This window comes from Molothrus ater, chromosome 3, assembly GCF_012460135.2.
Source record: "Molothrus ater isolate BHLD 08-10-18 breed brown headed cowbird chromosome 3, BPBGC_Mater_1.1, whole genome shotgun sequence".
NCBI lineage: Eukaryota > Metazoa > Chordata > Aves > Passeriformes > Icteridae > Molothrus > Molothrus ater.
Genome location: NC_050480.2, coordinates 30,181,748 through 30,207,402, shown reverse-complemented (window position 1 = coordinate 30,207,402; position 25,655 = coordinate 30,181,748). Strand labels below are relative to the sequence as shown.

Here is a 25,655-nt window from a genome sequence, read left to right as displayed (position 1 = left end):
ACTGGGTTATACTGCTTTCTGGCTTGCTTTCAGCTTGTACCTCATTATGCACACATCGTTTCAAAAGTAAGGCTTCCTCACCCCAGTATTTCCACACGTGTCACAATTTAGTAACTGAGCTGAGTGGCAGCTTATGCTTCAGAATCTACACATCTGCTTCTTAAAATGAACAGGAGGATCTGACACTTAAAAAAATCTCATTTTTATTCTCAGAATCTAATAGTAACTGTCAAATGTATTTACTATTGTATGACTAATCAAACACAAAAGAAATTAGATTTAATTGCATTATGGCATTGTATGGTTTGCTGAGGTACCTCAGTTTGATCTCACAACTTAGTACTATCTTTTTTTGAGTTTGACCTCTCCACTTTCTAGGTATTTTTATGAAGAAAATAGCATGAGATACAAATGTTTAGAAGATTACATGATGGAGGAATGTAGCATAGCTACAGAGAGAATGGAGAACGGTCACTGCTTTAGGGCATGAGGTTCTGAAAGATGGGCAAGGCTCACAAAAATTCTGTTTGATATGTGAGGCTGATAAGCCAGGAAGATAAAGGTCTAATATTCATTAATCAAACATTCAATGCTCCCACCTTTCATGGTAGTCTGATGGGTTTATCAGCTAAAAACCTCTGAAAAATTAAGCCTTTTTTGGTTTTTAGGAAACAGAATCCCAAGTCTCACAATATTAGTCCACTTTTTTTGTGAAATAAAGTGAAATACTGATTCATACACTTCATCCAGAGAGTGTAGCAGCACATAATGGTAGCAACACCCAGCACCTGTTGGTCCAAACATTTGCAGTAGCTTAGTGGATGCCCGGTGGCCTGGAATCACAGCGAAAATCACCCCCATTTTCTATGTTGATATTAGGACTGTGTCGTTATGAGTTAATATATCAATGATGGGGTTATTAACTTCCTTGATCTGATGAGAAATCAATACAGTTCTGCCCAAAGTCTTCTATTCACACATGCAATATGTGAGCAGCATCAGACAGGTTCTAACATTAAGTTAACAGAACTACAGACAAGCAGTGAAGCACAAAAGATCACTTTATTTTCCAAATCACACCTCTCTCATTCTTGAAAAGGTGTATTTCTAATTGTTACTATTTTAAATATACTCTATATTTTCCTGTGAAGTTAAATACTTTGAAGAAGAATCCCCAAAGAAATAAATACAAAGCACAACAGTTTCACTTTATTATTTGCTTTGAGCATTGTCTGGTCCTGCATCCACTCTGGCACTCTGCTGCTCTTTGAAACTGTAAAATCCACAGCCAGCCTTCCTCATGTGCCACAGCCCTCTGCTTATCAGCTGTTAATACAAACTGTTAATACAAGGCCAGAGCATGCACAGAATAGCTTACAGCAGTTTAATAATTCTAAAACTTTTGTTACAAATACACACATTGCTACTAAGAAAATAATTGGGATGCTTCTTTTTCTGGATGCTCATAGAAAATTCCATGTTACAAAATGCTTGTTTGATGATATGCATGTCTGCTGGTGAAAAGGAAATCAGTACTAACGAGGTTTGCTGGGTTGTATAATGGATAACTTACAAAACCAGACAATTCCCAAAGTTATCAACTGGATCACTGCAGCACAATCTGCAACCACCGTTTAACCTGAAACCTAATTAGCCCAAAGGGTCGGTAATGCATATCTGCAACAGTATAAAATGACAATAAAATGACACCGAGGTCATCAGAACACACCATGTGGGGTTTATTCTCATATGATGAGCACAGTCCAATGCAATAGCACGGATCCTGCAGCCAGGGATGGAGGCCTGATGATGCAGTTTTATGATGCTTGTCACGATGACGGAGAGGTGGAAGTTGTCCAGTGCAGGCAGCATCATGTCCCTTCAAAGAGAAAGTTGGAGCACTTCTCATACCAGAAGTTGTTCTCCTGAAAAGCTTTTCTTGAAAGAGGTATCAGCAAGAGCCTGAACAGGTGTGGCTGTGAATTCATCCCAATTACATGTATCACTTGGGACCATGCTCCTGAAAATGCCATCAGGGTCTGGCAGGCCGGTTTTGCTACATACACATGCACTTAAAGAACATTCCAACATTATGATAGAGGCTAAAAACTGTAGCTGAAACTCGTACCTGTTCACAACAAAGTCTGAGGTAGTTTAGAACCACTCTATGAGAAAGAAGGAAAGGGATTTGATGCACAACAATTTCAAGATACAATTATAATTGCTACAGAGAAGGAGAAGGTAACATAGTGTAAAATGGATTTAAATTACTGTCTGTCAAGAAAGAGGAGCCACTAACAGAGAATGAGTGAAAAAGTTCACTAAAAGCTAAACTTCTATTTAGCCTGGCTCTGAACATTAACATTCACTTAAAAAAGAAAGCCAAAGACAACAGTGACACTGAGCAAAGCAAAAAGGAAAGAACATCTTATGAGAGAATGCACAAGGTTAACAGACAAAATTGTTAAGTAATGCTGAACTTCACAAAAGTCCGTGTGCTCAGTATGGGGTTTCATACGGACAGGTGAAATACCCTGACACAGGGACACTGAAAAGTTATGAATTCTTTCAAGGTTCACTCGTGATGATGCAGTTAACTTAGAAAAGAGCACTTACGTACAATTAATGCCTTGGACAATGCACTACTAGCAAATTGAGTGCATAGCTGGTGTACCATGGTGAGAAAGAAATACTTAAAATTTATATTTAAACTGAAGTTATGTAAGCCAGCATAAAACCTGACCTAGTTCCTAAGTCAACAGTAAACTTCTTACTTATTTTCCTCTTAAGGGTAACAGACTGTAAACAGATCACGGAAGTACAAGGCCCAAAATAGTATTTCACACATCCATAGAGAGCCAAATTCAAACATTGCTCACTAGCACTTGACAGCCTAGTGGCGGTTGCCTTTTAGAGTCTGATGTGAATGAAAGGGGATGATTATATTTTATTCAGGATAGGATAAAGAGGTAAAAGTAAGTAATTTTTAAAAATTCCTTAATACATTACAATATGGAGGAAAATTACAGGGAACACTCCAGCAGCAGTGATATGATGCTATGTAGGGAGGAAAAGAAAAGGAGTAACAAGCAGGTTGGGGAAAGCATGTATGAGAAAGTAACAGCTGGAAAGACTGGGGACAAATAGAACTAGCTCAGACCACAGGAATTTTATCTTCATGTTGGTCTTGCCATAAAAACTACTAAAGCCTCACTTCCTGTGTTCTCTTTTAGCACTCATATTCAGATGAGTGATAGATTCCTTAACAAAATTCCATTTTTAACCAAAAGTAAGGCCATATAGAAACACATCTCTGCAAATAGTCACTCAACTTGCTTAACACATACGTTTCCATTGCTACATATGCACAGATGCAGCCATGTAATTCCAGATAATTCCATACCAGTCTTTCTTTCCCCCAAACGCCTCTTTTTGCAACTCCAGCTCTTGCTTTAAGAGATATTTCTAATCTAATCATCCAAGCCTCATGAGCTTTGTATTACTGCATAAAAACATTCATGTAAGTATTTGCCTCTCAAAATGAGTGACACAATTTCTGAAACAGATCCAGATCCTGCAACACCAACACCCTTGTTATTAAAAATGGCAAAAACAAACTCAGAGAATAACCCAAACAGGATCCTGGCCTGTGGAAGCAGAAGAAACCTGCCCCTGTTCTCCAGCAATGTACCTGCCATGATTGTTTCAAAAGCCATTTCTCAGCATGACAAATCTCTATGAGAAATTCCTGAAAAGAATCTTACCATCTTTTAGCAACTAAAGATAACTCAAAAATCCAACAGACAGCTATAGAAGATGCCCAAAAGGCAATTCTGTGGCCTGACCATGTTTCAAAAGCACAAGCCGAAAGTTTTGAGTAAAGACAAAAATTTCTTAACATCATGGTTAAGAAATGGTTAAACACACTGGATTCCAGGTATCAACCACTAATCTTGCCACTTAGAAACTACAGCTCAGGAGTACAGAGACAACAGATAGGTGATGTAGACCACAAATTACATGAATGAAGGGAAGGCTGAACTGGGATTGCTCAGCCTGGAAAAGAGAAGGCTTTGGGATGACCTGACTGTGTATGTGCAGTACTTAAAGGGAGCCTACAAGAGAGATGGAGATGGATGTTTTACATGGACATGTACAGGCAGGACAAGGGGGAATGGCTTCAAACTGACAGAAAGCAGGTTTAGATTAGGTATTAGGAAGAAATTCTTTACTGTGAGGGTGGTGAGACACTGGAACAGGTTGCCCAGAGAAGTGGTGGATCACCATCCCTGAAGTGTCCAAGACCAGCTTGGATGGGTCTCTGAGCAACCTGGTCTAGTGAAATGTGCCCCTGTCATGGAAGGGAGGTGGGAACTCGATGATCTTTGAGGTCCCTTCCAACCCAATTACTCTGTGATTCCCTGATTCCTCTCCAGAAAGATACTGTGATAACTACTGTTCACTTGGACTACCGGGCACATAGTTTACACAGCCTCATCTGAGTGGTGATACTGTCCAACTCACTTGGTATTTCAGGCTGGTACTTTTTGGGCACATAGAATCTGGTTAAAGACCATATTAGATTACTTTTGGAAATTCCTCAGACTGCTTAATATAATTGACTGAAGTTGTTGATGTGGATCTGCAGATTTTCAGGAGTCAGAGGATTAATTCTGAGAATGACAAGAAACATGTTTTAACTGAACAGCTGCACAAAGAGAAGTGCCAAGATGATAAGCACAAAAAGAATGCATAAAAGTTTATTTTATCAATAGTGTAGATTTCCTCCTCTGTGATAGCCCAGGGCCTAAAGAAGTAAGAGGCACTGGAGAGGCATGTTCACACCTGTGCAGGGTGATGCCACCACTGATTCAAATATTTAGTAATCTGAACTTCAATTCCATTACATTCATGTAAGGAATCTCAATTTCTTCAGAACACTGTTGTATTATTGTATTAGGCTGCAAGGAACAGTACAAGAAGTACTTCTCTAATGACTGGCTGTGTGAGAATTGATCATGTCATGGGTGTATGGAGTTCATTCTTCACTTTCCACCAACTGGACATGCCCTAGTAATTAAACACATACAGTATGCTAAGATGGGTATGTGGTTGCACAGGCTAATCAGAATGTGGGTATATGACAGATACCTGTAGTTTCCTCATACTACGCTGCAGTTTTTAATTTGGGCTTTCTTTATTTAAAGAAAGTTGCAGAGCAATTTTAAAACTTTTCATGTAAGCATTCAAACACAGACCCAGATTCCACCGTGGAATGTGAGTGAGACTTTGTCATTACCCAGCAAAAGCTTTGCAACAAAAGCCTGGCAAGGGCCAAAAAGACTGCAGGGTTTTTTTCAGCAGGTAAGAGAAGTCCTAAGAAGGTTCACTCTGTAAATACTGCAAAACACGGCAGACAAAGTAGCTAGGAGGAATATCTGTGTTCTTTGGACTGCACTCATCTTTGAGATGAGCATTTAACTTGCTTTTATATACACCTCACTACAGCCAAATTGCCAATATTTAACTGGACAAAAACTTTGGACTGGTTCACCTGTACCATTTTTAGCCATTTACATTTTTAAAGCAACCAGCATCCTGCCATACCACAGAGCAGCATTTCACACCTGCCTGCATAGGTTTTTTTTTCCCATTTTGGAGCTTTAGAACATAGTCTAAATGCAAGCTAAATAATTAGCTATGACCTCAATTTCATGTACACACACACACATATGTATGTATGTATGAGTATTTAAGCAGTCCTAACACTTGACCCAGGACCTTTACTTCTCTATCCTGAACAAAGCTTTATGGAGCTTCCACATATATATATATATGAGTTAACCAGCACAACTGACAACAACAATCAGTTCAGAGAGAACTAACGATTCTAACCTAAACAGAACCATTAACTGAGAGATGGGGATGGAAACCAGGCCTCAAGCATCCTCTGAGATCTACAATTATTTTTGAAGCATGGTTTAGTCCTCTGGCAACTGATATGACGACGCACAAGCCTAAACGTTTACTCTTGGATACATTAACTCTTACTGGTTCTATCATTTGCTCTACTACTCTAGTCACAACAACAAAATTACAAATGCATTCACTTGTTTATTTGGTAGTAGACTAACACCTGTCAAAATATAAGCCAATTAATATCTTCATAGAGAAATACAATCTATAGCTTGTGAAATCAAAGTTCTAACTCCTTATTAAGCATCTCTGAGTGGGCGGCACTTTATAACCAGAACTACGATGACACAACAATCAGACAAGAACGGCAATAACTTTGTAATCTAATTTTTGTACTGAAAATTTAATTAGACTGAAACAATTACAAACTTCTTTTGCTTTCTTTTATGGAAACTAGCTCTCATCAAGTCAGGTACTGAACTGAAAATTCTCTAATGTTGTCATTAGTAAAGATGAAGATGCATTAAACTGAATTTTTCAGCAATGCTGAGAAGCACTGAGCACTTACATGAGTTGTCATAATGAATAACTTATTTTCATGAGAAAAGAAGAAAGAAATGGAACTCTGAAGGAAGAAAACTGCAATGAAGAAGAGTTCTTACTCTAACAAAATTAGCAATTTCTTCTCTGTATTGTCTTTTACATTAGACTTGCATTAACTTCTCTCATTGTAATTCCATTTAACAGCCATTTGAACTTTTTTTAAAGCTGATTGGAAATGGCTTGAAAAGCATCTTGAAAAATTGTAAGCTGCACAATGTTTGCTCACTTCAAAAATTAATTTCCTCAGATAATAATTTTACCCTACATTCTGTGAATAAAAACCCTTTTATTTTCATTTGGAAAAAGTTAACTAAATAAAAAGATTTTAGAAAGGCCTTTGCTGAGCTCCATGTGAGTTAAGTCTAAGCCTGAATTCAACCTACAGAAGTAAAATTGAGAAAAGAAGGCTTGGGGAATTTAAAGATGCTGAAGTACCAAATAGAATCAATGGCTCAATATTGTCAGTATAGTTATTTCCATTATACAGAACTCTTAACAACAGGTCTATTTTATAGATTCTGATAAAAAGCAATGAGTACCTGATCTGTTCTGCTCTAACCTTGTTCTAAATAGAATAAGACTGATTACACAGTTCTGAATAATTACAGCATTTCATCACTTTGATAAACCCTGATACTATGCCATAACAGCACAAGTTAGTTTTCCTAAAAGAAAAAGCAAAGATAAAAAAGAAAAGGAAAAAGAAACCTTAGAGGAATATACAGGAAGTACATGTGAACTTGAGAGTCAATAAACACACACAGTAATTAGAAAGAATGAGAACATTCACACAAAACCACAAATCAGTTCTGTGTTGTATCCTCCTTTGTCACTACTAATACATTGCTAACACAATTTTTAAGACAAGAGACCTCTTCTAGGCAATGCAGGTAATTAGGGGTGTTTGTTGGGGGGCAGCACTGGAAGACCCAGTGGAGTTCAGCTCTCTGTAAACATTTATATCTTTAAATAAAGAAGGTAAAGGCTGAAAGTGTGAAGGGCTTGTGGCAGGGCTTGCCTTAAAAGCCTACGGCTCATCTTGATGCCAGGTTCTCAGAGCAACTCTAAATAAAATAAAGACTCTGAGAAAGGCCAATTGTGACTGAGAAGAAGTCTACAACTAAAAATTGCTATTCACCTGCATGAAGGGATAATGCAAAGTTAGTTCTTCTTTTTATTGATTTATAGGGGTGGGAAACTGAAGGGTCTGTAGGACCTCAAGAGTTTTTGTTTTGGGGATTTCAGATATGTTCATCCAGATTCTTGGCAGAGAGTGAATGTCATGGGAAATAAAGAGACATTTCTTTTCCACAATGAGTTACAGGACAAGATCAAACAGATGTTCCATAGGTTATAGCCTACAAGACTTATTTGTAACATAAAAAGTAACTGTGCACATCAAAGATTATAAATGGAAAAATTCCATTCTTTCTCTGAGAGCCTAGGCTCAGAACAGATGGCACAACCTTTTTTTAGCTTTTTTAACATTCTCTAGAAATGTTGGCTACTAAATAATACCAGCTAGGAAGTTATGCCCTTTGCTTACCCACAGTCTGAGAAAAGCAGACCAGTTTGATGGAACTGCAAAGAAGTACCACCACTGCCACGCAAGGACTTATCTACCAAAAGCAAGATATGCTCCAGGCATCTCAGTAGTTCCAGCATCGATTGCGACTGAAAAAGTTTTCTGCTCTTAAAGGGAAAAAAATTCCAATATTTTGGACCTGTACATGAATATGAGAGTGGTTCCCTCAGTAGCTGGTCTCAATTTTTCCATGCTCTAAAGGCTGTTAAGCCATAAGATAATCAGCCCTGCAGACTGGGAGGTGGCTGGCACACGCAGCGTCCTGCCTCAGAACTCTGCACTGTCCAAGGCAGCTGTGGCACATGAATTAGAAGCTTCATACAGCACAGTGGGCATTCATCTTCACCAGCAGACATTCACAAGTAAGAACACAGCAGTGGGAAGGGTGGGAACTGTATGCAAATGTCTGAACTAAATTGTAATTTGGCAATGAAAAATACTATAATATTATTGATAAAGCCTAATCAATTTTATTTGAAAGAAAAGGGATGCTTTTCTTATTTGAAATATCCTCTGATTCATTGCTATCACTGATTATATTTCTTAGGTTTAGCACAACTAGTATCCAACAGGGAAATTATTTCAAATTAAGCAGTGTGATAAATTAAGATACAATTTGCTATGCTGATATAACTCATTTTATCACTATGGTTATGTAATAGAAAGCCGTATTTATCCTGCACTAGCTTTGTTTTCTTCAGGCAAGGTTATTTATCACCACAGGAAATTCCAAGTTCATAAAACTGGTTAGCTGACATTTCCAATATAATATACTTTGTGAGGAGGAGCAAGCATCCTAATCAATTTTGCCAATTACACCAGCGTTTGTCTTAATACAAAATCTCTTTATCCCATATGGAAAGACTGGCATGGAGCTCTTCCTAAAAGTCATGCAGATCTGGAGAGTAAGAGATTACATCATCATCAGTGTGAAAACAGAATAAGCAAAGTAGCAGGCAATGTAATCCAGACAGATACGGATGGATAACGAATTCTGTGACTGTAAAGTAAGAACCAGATCTTTTACAATACAGTGCAAAAACATCACATTTTATGAAGATCATGAGAAATGTTAATGCATACACAGCCTTTGAATTTTTAGCTCCAGACTGTAAAACAACTCTTCTTGGAAAAATGTAAATTATCTGCAAATTTGTCTTTTGGTATTTGAACAACTGCTTGTCAGTGACCAGATGGAGTTCCACTTTTCTAAACCAAACATTTTTGATGTTCTGTTGCAAGTTGTCTTAGGCAGGCAGAATTTAAATAATCATCTTCAGGAGTGAAAAAATACAATTTTCTTCAAGATGGATGTTTGATTTAGAAACTTCCTTTTGAATGTAGGAAAAGACAATTTTGTACTTAGAAAAGTCAACTAAGGTCAAGATTAATATAGATACATTAATTAGTTTGTTGATATCATGAATGCTTTTCTTATCATCCCACTGATGAATGAGAGAATTTGCATCTCAGCAGGTAAACATGTCTGATACTTCCTTAATCTACTGTACAGCATTTGCTATAGTCAAAAATAAGAAACTAAGTGGAATACAGAATCAAAATTATTTAGAAAACAGATTACTAGTTACAAAAGAATATGGATGAAGAATCACTTCAAAAATAAAATATATTCTGGACTGATGTGTTCCATAAACTTTTTTTTTGCTAATAAAAGCCTCTAGGGAACAAATACTTATTTCATATGCTTTCCATTCTGCTTGAGTAATTTTAGATTTCCACTGTAGCTCTGCCATTTATTCCCTTCTGTTTTCCTTGCCTTGGTTAGATTAGAGAGGTAGGGTGTTAATGGGGTACTTGATGAAGATTGAAGACCTATTTTCTCCCCCCTCGGGACCAGCCTGATTTGAACATATCCAGGAGAGTGCAACAGTCTCTTCATGTCCTTGGGAGAAAGCCTTTTCCATTTCAATACTTCCAGCTTTCAGACATGGTCCCCTTCATTCACAAAGAAAGAAAAGGTGCCAGCACAAGAAGGTTCTGAATAATTTCATAGAATGTCAGTGGGGCTGCAAAAGCTCCCTTTCAACCTCCTTTACGGTTGGTGAGCATGAGGATGCAAGATGGATCCAGGAGGGGAATGCAGGGAAGCAGGTGCTTGCAGCTCCAACAGGGCAAGAAACAAACTACTGTCCACCAGTCCCCACCTCTGCTGTTGCTACTTCCTTACTACTCTCGTCCTTGTGGGTACTGTTTTGTGCTGGGCACTCAAAATGCACACAGTGAAACACCTGGAGAGAACAAAAAAAATGAAGATAAAGCAAAACAATTTAATGCTAGCAAAAGCATGATCAAAATAAGATGAAATCTACATGGAAGTCTATGTGGAAGTCTGCAGGCCAGTGACAAAGTCAAAACAGAATGTTTCACCATGGGGTCAAAAACATTTACTCATGGGCAATAAACATTAGGCAGGGACAACACTGGAGCAAGAGAAGGCCTTCAAATTATAGCAACCTTTATATATAGCACTAAAAATCAGATAGGGATATTTGTAAACAATTTTTTTCTTTGCCAACTACCAGAAATACCTACTACATGCTATTGGATAATAACAACAACTGTATTAGTAGTCTTAAACACATTTTATGATCTAGCAACTTCCTCAAGAGGCTGAATGTTCATGCACACTAGAAATGAAATTTAAATCATTACCAACATGATCCTATTTCAAGATTGCCCTCTGCTGTAATAACAATGGCAGCTCTACAGACATGTCCTGGAGTATGTAGAAAGGCATTCAGAGTGTCCAAGGTGGCTGCTGCTTCATGAGATGAAATATTCCTTTTGAAATAGTGATCATTTTCTGATGATTCAAATACCTGGGACCAGTGTACAGGTGACTGTATCTTAGAGTAAGAGGACCATGTGCTTAAGCATTTTTCCAATTTATTTTCTACTTTACTTACTTCTACTTGTTCTTGAAGAGCCTGGGAGGAGAAGGGGGAGGAACTCTTTAAAATTGTTATAAAACCTCTTTCCATATGATTTCGCATTGCTATGAATTGCACATCTTTGTCACAACTAAACTTAAGTATTTTTACACTGCTTTATATTTGCTATTTTCCCATGCATTATAGTTTAAAAGCTAAATGATTATTAAATCATTAATTTCAAACTTATTGTCTTAATTTTGTGTACTTTTATGACATCTACTATTATTCTTGTCTTTAAAACTCTTCTCACAAACAAAGGTAATCTCTTATAATCTTAACTGCCCTTTCCCAGACCCTTTCAAATTAATATGGGCAAAATCAAATATCATAAACAAGACATGGATATACTACATATTCATACAAGACTACAGAATACTGTATTTTTTATCTTTTCTCCAACATAACCTAAAATCCTATTATTCTTTTTGAACCATCCCTGCTCAAGTGAACATTGAGCAGACATCTGCACTGACATGTCTGCAGTAGCCCCAGGTCTTTTCTGAGGATGTAGCTAGCTAATTTGAATTCTGACAGCATACATAAAATTAATTTAAAAAATCTTCAGTCACGGCCTGTTTTCTTTTTTAATCCCCATTATATTTTCTTGTGCCCCTCAGTGTAAGTTTTTTATGCAGATACATTGCAATACATGCTTATATTTCTATATATACACTCATGCTCACATAAAGATGTATTGCTATGTCTTTATATATACATATATATGAAGAGATTACAAATCTGCACAGGCACCCACACATAGACACGTGCACAAAATGGTTTTCCTCTGCATTTCTTCTGTTTTTTTTCCTAAAGCTGAACTAATTCCTATACTGGCATGCATTCTCTGCATCTGTTACAGTTCTTGAGAAGCCAATTTTTGTATTTATCTACACTTCTAGAGAAGTCCCTTTTGTACTCATCCCACTCCTGTGTTTTTCAAGTAACAGCTATTGTAATTTTTCCAGCTGCACTTTTCAGGATAAGGCCTTGAAGAAAAGAACATTCTCTCATCCGTGTAGCTCTGTAAGATGCTGCTTTCCTTGAAAGGAAGCACAGAATCTGACGGAGATCTCTAAGCCAGAAGATTCTGTATTTCTACTGTATCCCACAATAATAGTATTTCTCATTTAAAACCTCACTTTACATAGTTACACAGCTTTTTTAAACATAGTGTGGATAGCCCTGAAATTTAGCTAATACTAATCTAGAAGGTCAGAAGTACACAATTCTTAAATTTTAACTTTCATTTTTACTGATTCTTTCATATCAAATTGTTAATGGTGAAAACATGTGGCATATTGACAAGCCTGTGAATTTGGAACATTATTCTCAGCTACCCTGCCACCTCAGCATATAAAGAATTACACTGTGTGGGAAAAGCCTAAGCCTGAGAAGCACAGTTGAGCTCAGCTGCTTCATCTGGCATCAGAATTAAGCATTTCAGAACAGTATCACTAAAACAAACAATCTTGCATGTGCTTCTCTCAAAAGAAAAAATGACAGCTCAGGATCATCCTGTGACCCACATCATGTTCTACTTCTCATGGATATTTTAAAAGAGGTCAGACACCCAAAGCAGGAAGGCCAAGTACAAATACACTGGTGCAGTAACTTGTAAGATAAAGCTCTCACATCAGCAGCTAGGTGTCCTTTCCAGGTCAGTGATACTGGAGAGGAATAACAAGAGAAAACTTACATAAAGTATCAGGTGACCTAGCTGACAAATAATGACAAGGAAAAATAATTCTTTTCTCTACAAAAGTAGGAAGTGTGTAAGCTCAAGAAAACAGAAAGTTACACTTCTATCATGCTCTAATATACCAAAAGCTACTCAAACTCCAGGTCAAAAAAATTTGTGAACATGTCTTTCAAAACTTGGAAAACTCTGTGAGAAAAAGATGAGTTTAAAAGATTAAAGAATTCACAAAATGGAGAAATTTTATGGGATTTCTTTTGAATTCCAAAAATCTACTCTTCCCTTTGGGATGTACAGATTGTGTTTCAAAGTTCAAAGGTATTTGTTGGTAAAACAAGTAAGGAGTATTTTGTACCTATTACAGTAACATTCCTTGATAAGAATATGCTGCTGAATATGCTGTGTATTTTATTTAAAATGAAAATGGTTTGACATACTGTACAAGCAGCTGTGGGCAAGTAATTCTGGACATTGCTTGCATTCTTACTGAAGAGACTACTGAGACTATAGAACAAACCAAGACTTTGGTTACACTGTTCCTATTTAATTTTTAACTATGGAAAATATCTTGCTGCTTTCTTTGGAAAATTAAAATCTATGACAAAATGTTACAGACCCTCTGTTTAATATATATATATATATATTTAAAAGTAATTTAGTAATATGTACACAGTGACAATGTTCCTCCTCTATAGGTGTTAGAAGAAATAATTTAAAAAATAAAAACCAAATTAGTGCTGGATACAGATTTTACAGACAAAAGAGGGAAAGACAAAGGAGAACAGCATGTGTTTATAATTCAACTGAGACACTACATGAATAGCTGTAACCTCTATCTATACTCATCTTCCCTACAGTTATGCAGTGCTCTATATAAATAATTATACAGGATATTAAATTCCTTGGAAATAGTAACCAATTTGAAATTAGACTTATGGCTAAAAGGCCATTGCTCTTCAGGGCTTAAAGCTACCTTCAAGAACTCAAAGTTGAAAGTAATGTTTCATGCATTGCTAAATTTATGCAATGCACCTCGTTCTTTTTTAACAAAGAGGTGGGAATTTACAAACACTGGCATGAGAGGAAACAAGACTGTCAATATGGATCAGTAATGGAAGAAGCCTTCTTCACACATGTACTGCCCCACAGGCAGCTTCTGACACTAATTCTAAGGACTCATTGAGGCTGAACTGTACGTGGTGGGAGACACTGCTCAGAAACACAAAATAAAAATTTGTATTCCCACTTCTGTTGGTTGGTCAGCTACTTTCCATCTCTGTTGGCTGAGATGTTGATATCTGGTGCTGCTTTTGTTTGCAGGAGTTGCACTACAACTGGGAATAGACACTGCCACTGGACAATGCTCCCATTGCTTAGGAACCAGCAGGCCCAAATGCTAAATACAATCAGAAAACCTCACCTCTGGAGGCTGACAAATTCTAATTAATCCAAATGTAGTAGTGCTACCTCAAGCTCAGTGTAAAGCATCAAAGTATCATGTTTGGCGGTGAGTTACATGTGTGGGACACAGACACACAAACAGGTCTAGACACACAAACAGTGGCCTTTGGTGCCTCTTATGATGTTGTCGTATATAAGTCCTGATCTCACAAAGACACGCATCTACTCTTAAATTCATATACTGTAAATTGTTTCACTGAAGTCAAGAGTAAAATCTAGACTTCATCTGAAACAATACACAATGACTACAAAAGAGAGAAGCACAAGTAAACAAAGATGGGATGATACTGCACTTTCTTTTTATACAGAAAAACATTTTTTTCTGAATAAAATGAAAAATCTTCTGAATTGGCCACTATTAGTCAATCGATTTACCAGGCATGAAAATTAATTTTAAGGGACTGTTATGCAAATAAGATTTTCTTATGAATAATGAGATTTTTCTTATGTTTTGTTAATTAAAAAGATAATATGCAGGTGATAAAACCCAAGTACATCAGAGACCATACACCTTTCTCTAGTGTACTAAATTGGTATTTTAATTGTTCATCAAAATAAGGATTAATTTAAAACCAAACCCAATAGGAGTGTTTGATGGCAGTGTGGAAAGGTCAAAACGAGGAACAGGTAATACCACTGTTCAAGCATTTTGCTAGAGTGCCAGAGCAAAAAGATGAAGTATGTACATTTGAGAAGGCCTTATCAATTTCACTGCAAGATATGAAAAACTGTGTTGTAGTATATTCTTGAAGGATATAGGGTTTTTTAGAAGTTCCTTACCTCATTAGCTGTGTTGCGAGTTCCAACTATTCTGATAAAAGATGCAGGCTGTTTATCAAAAGTGATTGTTTGCCAGGATCTACAAAGAAAATTCAGAAAGACATACAAATATTGAATATAGTCACAAAAGCCTCCAATAAAACATACAGAATGCATTCAAGTGACAGTATGTACTATTATCACTTAACAGGGCAAATGGAGAAACATTCTTCATTGCCTGAATTTCCAGCACTACTTCCTCATTTTTAAGTGTCTTGACTCTGCTTATGCAATTTCATACATACCTTATACCACTATAATTTGTATGAGGGACAACAATCATACCGAATTTGAAAGTTAAGAAAATATTCAAAGAAAAAAGCTGAAAATCTTTGACTAATATTGACTGTATTAGATTAAAAAACAAAGGTCAGATAAATAAAAGTGCACCCTCCTATTAACTTCTCACGAGAAATCACCAGAGTTTGGTTACAGAAAATTACAAATCTAAGAGAAAAAAAACATCAAACCATCTAAAACCTCAAACTTTTCACACTCTAAGTGGAGCAGTAGAGCAAGAGGAGCCAAGCTTTTTTTGTGTGGACCAAGGTCCTTCCAGGAAGTTAGAAATGCCACAAAGCACCATTTGCAGTTCAGGTTGTGAGCATTTCCCCATCCTGACACAGCGGCAGTGAGGAGAACAGACCACTATTCCAGAGCTGTGTATAATTTTCAGGCTAGACTGAGAACACTAGAGGTACATTGGAACCACTGTAATCTTCATTTCTCACTCATATCTGATCTGAGTGAGGTGCAACACCTCAAGCAGCCTAATACACAGCAGGAAAAGGACACCATAACTTTGTGCTCACAGTACAACAGAACAAATAAAAAGAATACCAGGAACTAGAGGTTTCAGTTGGGTACCAGTTTTCCACTAGTTTAGTACTTGAACACATTAAAATTTCAATTATTTTATATTCATAAAACATGAAAAAAATCCAGAATTTAACTTCTCAGCCAAACTAGACTCTATCACAGAAGGCCTCAGAAATAAAATGAAATTAAGTCTAACTTGATTAATTTACTATGGAAAAAAGCTGGATAGTTTTCCAGAATGGGTTCTGAATATATTCAGAAGTGTTCATGTAAGAAAAAGGGTACCAAAGTAAAACTGGAATAGAACACCACTTACTGCCAGCAGACAACCCCAAAGCCTGGCAGTATGAACAGCTTCACTGCTGACTACTTGTCTGACATTTGATTTTTCTCTTGTTGGGAAAACTCCTTTTGTCACAAACATAGCATTTCTCAGCTTAATTTAGTTGGCTATTACTTTTATCACTGCTGTCCAGTTGTATTTGCTTAAAGAAGATTACAAATCCAATCAAGTACGAATTTCAAATAGTTTACTGGTCTTACTGCATGAGGTAATGGGTGTAATTAGAGTCATTCATGATAACAGACAGGTGTGGTTTGTGGCAGGCCTCAGAGGTAGGCAGTTATCTACCTAATGGTATGGTTTATTTATATGCCTTATGTGGCTATACCTCTGTTTTAAAGCTCAGGTTATTTCTTCATGCTCTAAATAAAATATAAAATGGGAATGGACTATTTTGTTGATTGTTTCAAGACTTGAAAGATTGTTATGATTTATTCTTCTTGATACCCCTTCTAACCTTACTCTAGTACGGTCAGTCAATCTCCATGGGCAAACAGAACTTGTTATCTTGAACTACAATGTCCCAAAGATGAGAGGCTGGGACAAAGAGATGATCACAGCACTGCTTCTCATAACAAAGCACTGCCTCAGTATGCATTATGCATATGCTTTGACATTTACACACAAAAACTTGATTCAAGGAGAACGGTGATGTAAAAACCAGTTTGCTTTCTAGTGATTTGGAAAATATTTTAAAGCTGTACTAAATAAAAGAGTTTAAAATCCTAAAGGAGCTATTAAGAAGAGCCTGTGCCTCCCTAGACACTAATGTAGAGTTTGTGTTCTGTGATAAGAAAATATGCTAATTAGAGACCACAAACTAGAATAGAAGTGGGTCTGTATTTATTTCTACTATTTCTGAGCACTGGTCAGATACACACTGCAAGAGCTCAGTGCAGAATTTCCAAGCATGGCAATAAATGCCATTGTCTGTGCCATGATGTGATACCAGGGAGGCTGATGATCTATTTGGGAATACATCTGAAGAGCACAGATAGTAAGAGAGGTTGAGAAAAAGATCTCTGAAGATTGTTTTGATGGCATACTTCCAGATCAACTCCTCCAGGAAGCTCCTATGCTTGCTCACTTCCTGCTGCATTGCAAGTCCTTACTTTCTGCTACAATGGCGGTATTAGGATTTGATTATAATTACTCCTTTAATAATATTAAAATATAATGGAAAAAAAATAAAAACATTTATTGAGGGTGTTTTAGATAGCATTTTCAGCAAATTCAGTCCTAAGAATATTTACTATTTTGGTATGTGTCCATTTTACTCCTTTCTCATTGGAAAAATAAAGTCAAAATTACATACAATTTGTAAGCAAGTTATTAAAATGCAATAATATTGCCACTAGAGAATTAATACTTAATTGCATAATGAGAAAATTAGAGGTCTCATTTTATTTTCTTAGCAAAAAGGATAAAAGCCAAATAGAAAACAAGCCAAGTGGATTGGGAAGAATAATTTTTTAAATAAGCAAGGCAAACCTTCACTAGAAAGATGCATAGATTTGACTGCAAGAGTACATTTGAGATTGTCTATATATGCAAGGCAATACCTCTACAGTATACACATTATTATGCAGCAAAGAGAATTTATGCATGTAACTATACCCCTATGAGAAAAGGGATTTCTTACAGAACATTATCTAGGCATATCTGACCTCTTTTTTGCATTTTTTGCTGATATAACAAATTCACTTAGAATTCTATTAATGTATAGAGCCATAACAATTTTTCAGTGGTGTGTTCCTCAATTAAATACATCACAGGTAATCCTCAAGTTTTTTTTTAACCTTCCTTTTTTACTACTAGTTATCTCTGCTGGTATTATTTTAATAATTTCAGTTTCTCTGTAGAAATTCTGTTCTGCAAATAGAATTTTTGTAGCCATGTCATTTATTTAGTCCTGCCATGCCTAGGTGCTTACTTTACATTTTCCTCGCACAAGTTTGTCTTTCTATTCTCAAAATCACTTTTGATGGTCTCTACAAAAATTTCCTCCAAACTTTATACATTGCTTTCACATTGATTCACACATAAGTCACTCTGTAACAGGAACAGCAGCATTAAAGCAGATGAAAAGCACTTAATTTTTAGCCTGGGATTAGACAGTCCTGTGTAATGGATGGCATTTCTTCACCTTTACTCCCCATATGCCAAACAAACAAATTTTTCAAATGGCAGCAATACTTTTACTATCTTTACCTGGGACACAGTCATAAAGAATCTATCAGAATTTACTTCTCCCATAAAATGACACTGCTGTCTTTTTGAGTTGTTGTGTCTCTGTACAGCTTATTAGTGACCCTATAACAAATGTAGTTTTCAGGGTTTAGCTTTATTAAATATTCAGGCAGTGTTGATATTTTTTATGCTTTGACACCTGTCTTGCTGGTTGATTTGTTTTAGATTTGCTGGCTCAGTCTGCAGCAGTTCTGGTCATCACTTTCACAACAGAAATAATCACTGCGTCAAGCTGAGGTTTCCATCTCGAAGAGAAGACCCAGGACTAGCAGCCTACTCAGATTTATACCAGGACCCTCAAGCTGAAATGCAGCACTGCAAGTTGCTTGGCTAGCAGCAACTCCATTTTAAAAAAGAAATTAGCCTTGTTACAGTCCTACAGCGTTTAACACTCTACATCTCACCTCAGCCACACGACTTCTAACTCTTTTTCTGCCTGACTCTCCTAAGGAGATGCAGTAATTGATGATTAGCATTCCAAAGCCATGCATGCATCCTGTGAGCCTGTCATATTTAATTACATTTTAACTATATTCGTCTTCTATAATAGCCTGAACATAATTTAGATAATTATCTTTTGCTCTCTTATTCTCTGACTCTGCCTGTCTCACTTAGAGCTCCTTGCAATGAAAATCACTTTCTCTGCTTAAACATATAAACAGACTCTTGGGCCAAGAATTTTCACCTCTCCAACAGCAACAGCTGAAAACATGATGGCTTTGTGCATCTCACAATCTCTTCACCACACTCTATTCAGAGAAAGGAAAAAGGTCACTAGAAATCCCCCCACTTTTCTATTTCTTCTTGTCTTTTTCCTTATTAGGCTGTTGCAAGAAAAAAGCAAGAAATTCCAGGTAAACCAAATTAATACCTTGCTATTCATTAAACTATCTGTAGCTCCAAAATAGCAATTCACCTCTTAAAGAACATAATGGATTTTTTCAGCATTTTGAATATTTTCCTAGTTATTTCTAAGAAAAGCTGCTATATTTCTAAAGATTTATTACACATAATAAGACATAAATAGGGATTCTTCCCCATTATGTCCTTCTCTTCCAGAAAGAACAAATAAGAAAGAAGAGGAAGCTTATATTTTATTGAGGTTTTCTAATGAGCCAGTGGCACTACACAATACTACCACACTGTGGGCTTACCAGAGCAGCACTGATCAGAGCTGAAACCCAGTTCAGGCCAAAGGTATCAGACAAAAGAGAAAGCTGCTACATGTAACTAACATTCAACAAGCTGTAATAACCATATCATATTCCTATCAAGGCTTGCTTTAGGCTAAGCATGTACATTTTCAATGTGCACATCATGTCTCCTCACTTTCCAAGATGACCTACAACTTCCATATTTCTGTTCCTCACTCTAAGAAAAAAAAAAAGCAAAGCAGACTTTGAAGAGAATTTAACCTCCATTTTACTTTCTAATATTTGTCTACATATGTCTTATTCTACAGTAAGTGATGAAACACTTCTTAGCTTATTTGGATGTTGACTTTTTCAACTGTAACTATGTATTTTTTTAAGGGAATTTGTAAAAGCAGGTAACAGGACAATGAAAGAAGAGTTGTGTCCTTTTTCTGTGTATTAGTCTGATGACTGTACTGATACAAAGAAGGCAGATTGTAACCAGCATGTGATGCTGCCAAATAAAATTGTGTGCACAGATAAGCAAGCTTACTGGAGGAGTGCCACAGTATGGTCTGCATGGTATGTTACACCCCCTGCTTTGTTAATGAATACCATACTAACCTTTCTTATGGAGTACCTATAAAATAGACACAGAAGCACACACCATAAATGCTATAAAATTAATTGTTATACAGATACTCTTTGTTATAAAAAGGTCTACAGTTACCTTATAAATTGCCTATAAACCCCATGTTTTCCACCATAACAGCACTAAACAATGAAGGGAATACTCCTTTCTCCTGTTACAGCTGTACTTTAACATAGGAACTCAGAAAGACAGACGCTTAAAGAAGCCAGACTGAGTAGCTGGCTCAACCAGCTCCTTGCCATCCAACCTCCCGAGCTACTGAGGGGGGAAGACAAAGCATGAGAAAGAAAATATTGTTAGGAATCAAAGGTCATCAATGCTTTGGTTTATGAATTGAAGCCAATTAAGATAAATTCTACTACTGGTCTACCTCAACTAAAACTGAGTTTCCATCTCATGCTGTGACCATGACCTATGTTTCTCAACAGGTGGCCTATGAAACATGGGGCTCCTAAGGAAGCAAGGAAGGTCCAAGCTGGAAGTAACAACCTTTCATCTGTTCCTCTCAGAGATGGAGGCAAAACTGACCTAATTATGCATCTTGGCAAAAAAACCCAAAAAACACCAAACAGTCAAAAAGGACTTAAGTACTAACAGAGGTAATAAAAATAGTTTGTATAAGTAATACAAGAGTCTAGAATAAATGTGAGAGTAATAATAAATACTGAAAGTCACCTCTTGCAGTATAGCTTTATATACTGACAAGTAAAAACATGCATGAACATCTTTTGGGAAACGTTCCCTCAAAAGTTTTTATTATAAATATACTTCCCATAAGGACTGGATAATTCTGAAAGCATCTGAACTAAATAAGTACCTACTTGTAGGATAATTTCTATGATTTGGTCGCTTGCACCAACCCAAACAAAATATCTGTCCTCTGTAAGAATGCTTTATTAAACTGCTATAAATGTTGCATTGCATAGGATTTGTTGAAAAAACCAAATGTGGGCTTGACAAAACAGACCTACTAGAAAAAAGCTCTGACATATAATAGATTTCATGAAGTCTATACTGGCTTTCTGACATCTGTATAAAACTTCTCACTTGAAAGACTCCATACAGTAACACCTGCTTTCAAAGTCTCAGTGCTGACAGCTTCATTTTTTTAGAAAACGTATTACAAGAAGAAAATGCTAAAAATATAATCAAATTGAACAATTGGAAAACTGAATGTAATAATTATCTTTCTATCTAAACGAAGCAATCAATTTTCAAATATTTCCACATACCAATGTAGGCAACTGCTGGCATTTCTGTACTGCATAAGCCCATATAATTTAGCTTGCTTACACCTTTTTTCAGTTTCAAAAAGTCATCTTTCTTTATTCCCCAGAATATAGCTTATATTTTAAAATCTTACATAAAATTAAATTATTAGCAATTTGCTGGAAACTGGCAGAATGCCACAAGCCAAATTTCTATGTTGTAGTAAGAATTGTGCATGTAGTACCTACACACACATCTTTGGGGATTGGCAGTGGCAGATGAAGCTGACAGCAGACAAAGGCTGTGAACTGGAGTAACTTGAGAGTTCATCTTCATTCTGTGTACATCAGAGCATACATGCACATGACAAGTCTGCATAATCCCAGAGGCTGAATTGGGTTTTTTGTGCTTACTTGTTACCAATAGTTATTGCTCCTGATGTTCACACAGGAGCAATACCACCTGATGTGGTAGCAAAGATATGAAAAGCCATCCAATGCAATAGCAAACCCAATAATACAATTAATGGGATGCTTTCAACTTTGAAGACTTCTTGTCCCCATAAATCTACAAGAGATTGTAGGCTACTTTTATTATCTAACTTTTCATACCAATGGAAAAGTTGATTAAAAACAAATATATAAGCAATTCTTTTAGAGATATGAGGCAGAATATGAGGTTCCTATTAATCAGTTTCTTTGTCGTATGTACACTAACGCTATTTATCGCACTTGTCTCTTACATTCCCCTGGGTGTAATTTCACGGCCCACTCGTAAAAACTTCACATTTACAGCAACCGCTCTTCTATTACAGTCGATAACATCTAATTGACATGTCAAACCTCCAAGGAATGCAGTAAATTGAACCACAGCCTCTAAGAAGAATAAAACAGTGAAAAAAGTAAATCAGCATGTGCCTCCTCCCAACAGCAATACAAGCATAGTGAGGTTTGGTAATGGAAGGGAGGAAAACTGTTACCCTTTCTACTACCACACTGAATTATCTATTAACCTCAGTGTCAGAAAGGAAAGCCTTGTGACCTCAGACTGAAACTCACCCACTAAAAACCCTGAACCTGAATCCCGGACTGCAGTAATTTTAGACATGAGAGTGAAGTGAGCCAAGACAGACAAAAGTAACACATACCATTCTTTTTCTGTTACTTTTTGAACAGAAGAAATGAAAATCCCTCAGAACACAGGGTCTGGTAAACTGAATTTTAGTATTTAGTTGGGAACTCTCTGCCTTCAAAATTTACAGAGAATGAACTGAGTAAAATTTCACTAATAGAATTTTTAAAAGAAAGGAAACATGACTCAGGATGAAAGAGCACAAAACAAAGGCAAAACTTGTTTGCATAGCAACTGAAGTATCAGGAAAAACGTAGAATGATTTAATAAATAGGTACATGATATATATGAAATCCATTAAGAAATTAGTTTACAGGTATAGAAGAAAAATAATGAAATGAAATTAGGTAATATGATGATATTCTGTACTGTCATTGAGAAATAAAAAATTCTTACTGTGGGAATTCAGTGTAATAGAAAAACAAAGAGCAAAATGGAAGCATCATCTCTTTAAGTATGTGAAACAAACTGACAAAACATTATTCTAAAAAAATAGACCACATGGCACACAGCGCAGAAGACCTCAAAAGATGAACTTAAAGATACAGTAATTCTTTGACTTTGTGTATCATGGTTATAATCTGTCTTCATAAAAACATTACTGTGAATAAATCAATGGCTTAATACTGCATGAATCTCAATGCAAAACATTTGTAACCCTAAAGATCATACCTGTTTAGGCTAGCATAAACAAATGGGTACTTTTCAGAGTTTTGATGAAATTAGATCCTGAATATCAACAACCAAATTAGGGCAAACCTCTTGATTTGACATGTTAACTGACTGGACTCCTGTCAGTACAAGGAGATGTCAACAGCTGCTGTATTGTTTAATTATTTTACCTGTAAGAAAGGCCTACAGACAAAAAAAAACCCCTTACATTCTAGTTTATTTGGGTATCTCTTATTCATTAATTTATTTTCTTAAGCAACAATGAATTTCAAAGTAAACAAACATAGCCACAAAACAACAGTTCAGGTATTAGGCATTCCTTTCTCATCTCAGGCAGATAAACGGGCCAGTTTCACAGGAGACATGTACAATTTGGATAACTTTTTTGTAGTAATACTTATTCATACAAGTGCTGAGAGGGTGCATGCATGCCTACATGCATGTGGGTATATGCATGCACACACAGACATCTTCAAGAGAGAGAATTTAAGACTGTGAATGCAAGCCAATGTACTGCCACAAGAGAATAATAATAATTCTTGAAAGTAAATGACCGTTTTGATTTTTTAGTTTGAATAGAGGACTATGCTACAAATATTTTACACATACTGAATTGCCTTTTCTTCTTAAAAGTATTTTTTCTAGATAGCAATAGCAATACGTATATCTATTCTGAATTTACCAATTTTTGCTGGTCTCCAAAGAGACATTCATGTCTTTGCTGGCATAGGGGAAAAACTCAATACTTAAAAGAAACACGTAGTGATATTGTGGGTATTATTTGGTATTGCTTATTTTCTCTGAGGCAGAACTGAGCTAACATCCAAATTGATGTCAGATTTACTGTGGTGTTTTCACAACTCTCCTCACAGCAATGTGCGTGAAGAGGAGCCGAGACCATGGCAGTCACAAGGCAAAACTTTAATGAATATGGTACATGCAGAGCTGTAGTGAACAAGAACATGGAAAAACATTTAAGGCAGAATAGGACACTGCAGTGTGCAGCTCCTTGTTACTCTGTTGAAGGCTTGTTCAAAAGCTCCATGTATATTTGTGGCTGAAAAGCAAACACAAGGAACTGAAGGTAGAAGCGGAAAAATAGAAAAGACAAATGAACAATTTGAAAACCTTGTGATCCTGAACTGCTGCTAAGAAATGTAACTTTAAAGAAGCCAGATGCTTCTTCAATCAAGCTAGAATAATCTAAAATAAAACTAGCAAATGAAATGTTAGATGCAGAAATTCTACAATGCTGAGAGGCTCCTAATGCTCTGAAATGGAAACTCTGGTTTCTCTCTGTGAAATCTTAATTCTTTGTGCTTAATAAGACAGCACTGTGAAGCTGGAGTCTTTCTTCTTTCCCCTTATTAGAATAATTCGAAAATGTGAGCATATAAACACAGGGAAAAATATGTACTTCAATGCCTCTATCATGCAGGGCTTAAAAGCTCAATAATTACACAAAATGACCCTTTATATCTGTCTGACTTGTTCCAGTAGGCATTATTACCAGGATAATGAACAGACTAATGAGAATTCTTAGTTTATTTTTGTGAAGTGAGACTTGAAATTGAGCTTCACAGTGTAGCAATTTCCCAGACATCTTGCTTGAATATATTTCATTTTGTATTGTATGAATGTGGCCACAGTGAATTCGGCAACCCTGGAGCAGGCATCTGGATTTCAGAGAGCTGCTGTGAAACTTGCTTCATGTGAAATAAATAGGATGAATCACAGTTGAAATATACTCCATTGGACAGAAGAAGAGGTACAAGAAGAGTTTTGCTGTGAAATTAACTTCATGTCAAATATGACAAAGTATGGTCAAAAAATCTGCTTGACATCAGAGGTACAAGAACAGGTCCTTTTGTCCTGTTCTACCAGGCCACTTGGGAGGCTCAGGCATGAGACAGAATTAAGGACTACACAGAAATCAGGAAAAATGTTTTCTCATTCTAGGTATGACAGGACAATAGATGCATGCAAAACTGATGGGAAACAACAGAAGAAATGTGATGCAGGCATACAGGCAGTGGGAAAGAGAGCTGAGAAAATTTCCAGCCATTTTACTATGCAAGAAAACATATCTGTGGAAGTAGTTAAGGAGAATAATGATGAATGAAAACTGATGCAAGGGAATTCTAGAAATGGGATCATACAGTGAAGTGCAGGAACTAGAAGAGGACAGGAATAAAAAACTGCTGGGTTTGTGGTTAAATATAAGACACTACAAATATAAGTACATAATGTGCCCTGTGCAGGAAAGATATTCATACACTTCAAATATTATCTCCATAGCAGAAGTAATAATCATATCATGATAGATATTAACCTGGTTTCACAAAAATATACCCAGGAAAACAATCCCAACTTGAGTTTGCTACTATTATTGCTAAGAACATAGCAATAATA

At 36.4% G+C, this 25,655-nt stretch overlaps 1 protein-coding gene across 1 annotated transcript in view; it reads right to left on the bottom strand.

Moving 5' to 3' along the window:
- Positions 1 to 1,043: 1,043 nt before the first annotated feature.
- BTBD9 (BTB domain containing 9) overlaps positions 1,044 to 25,655 on the bottom strand; it is a 115,777-nt gene continuing 91,165 nt past the window's right edge. Inside the window, 2 exon segments of the mRNA XM_036380246.2 lie at positions 1,044 to 10,353; positions 14,996 to 15,074. Of these exon segments, the coding sequence (XP_036236139.1) occupies positions 10,249 to 10,353; positions 14,996 to 15,074 (184 nt within the window). The 3' untranslated portion in view covers positions 1,044 to 10,248.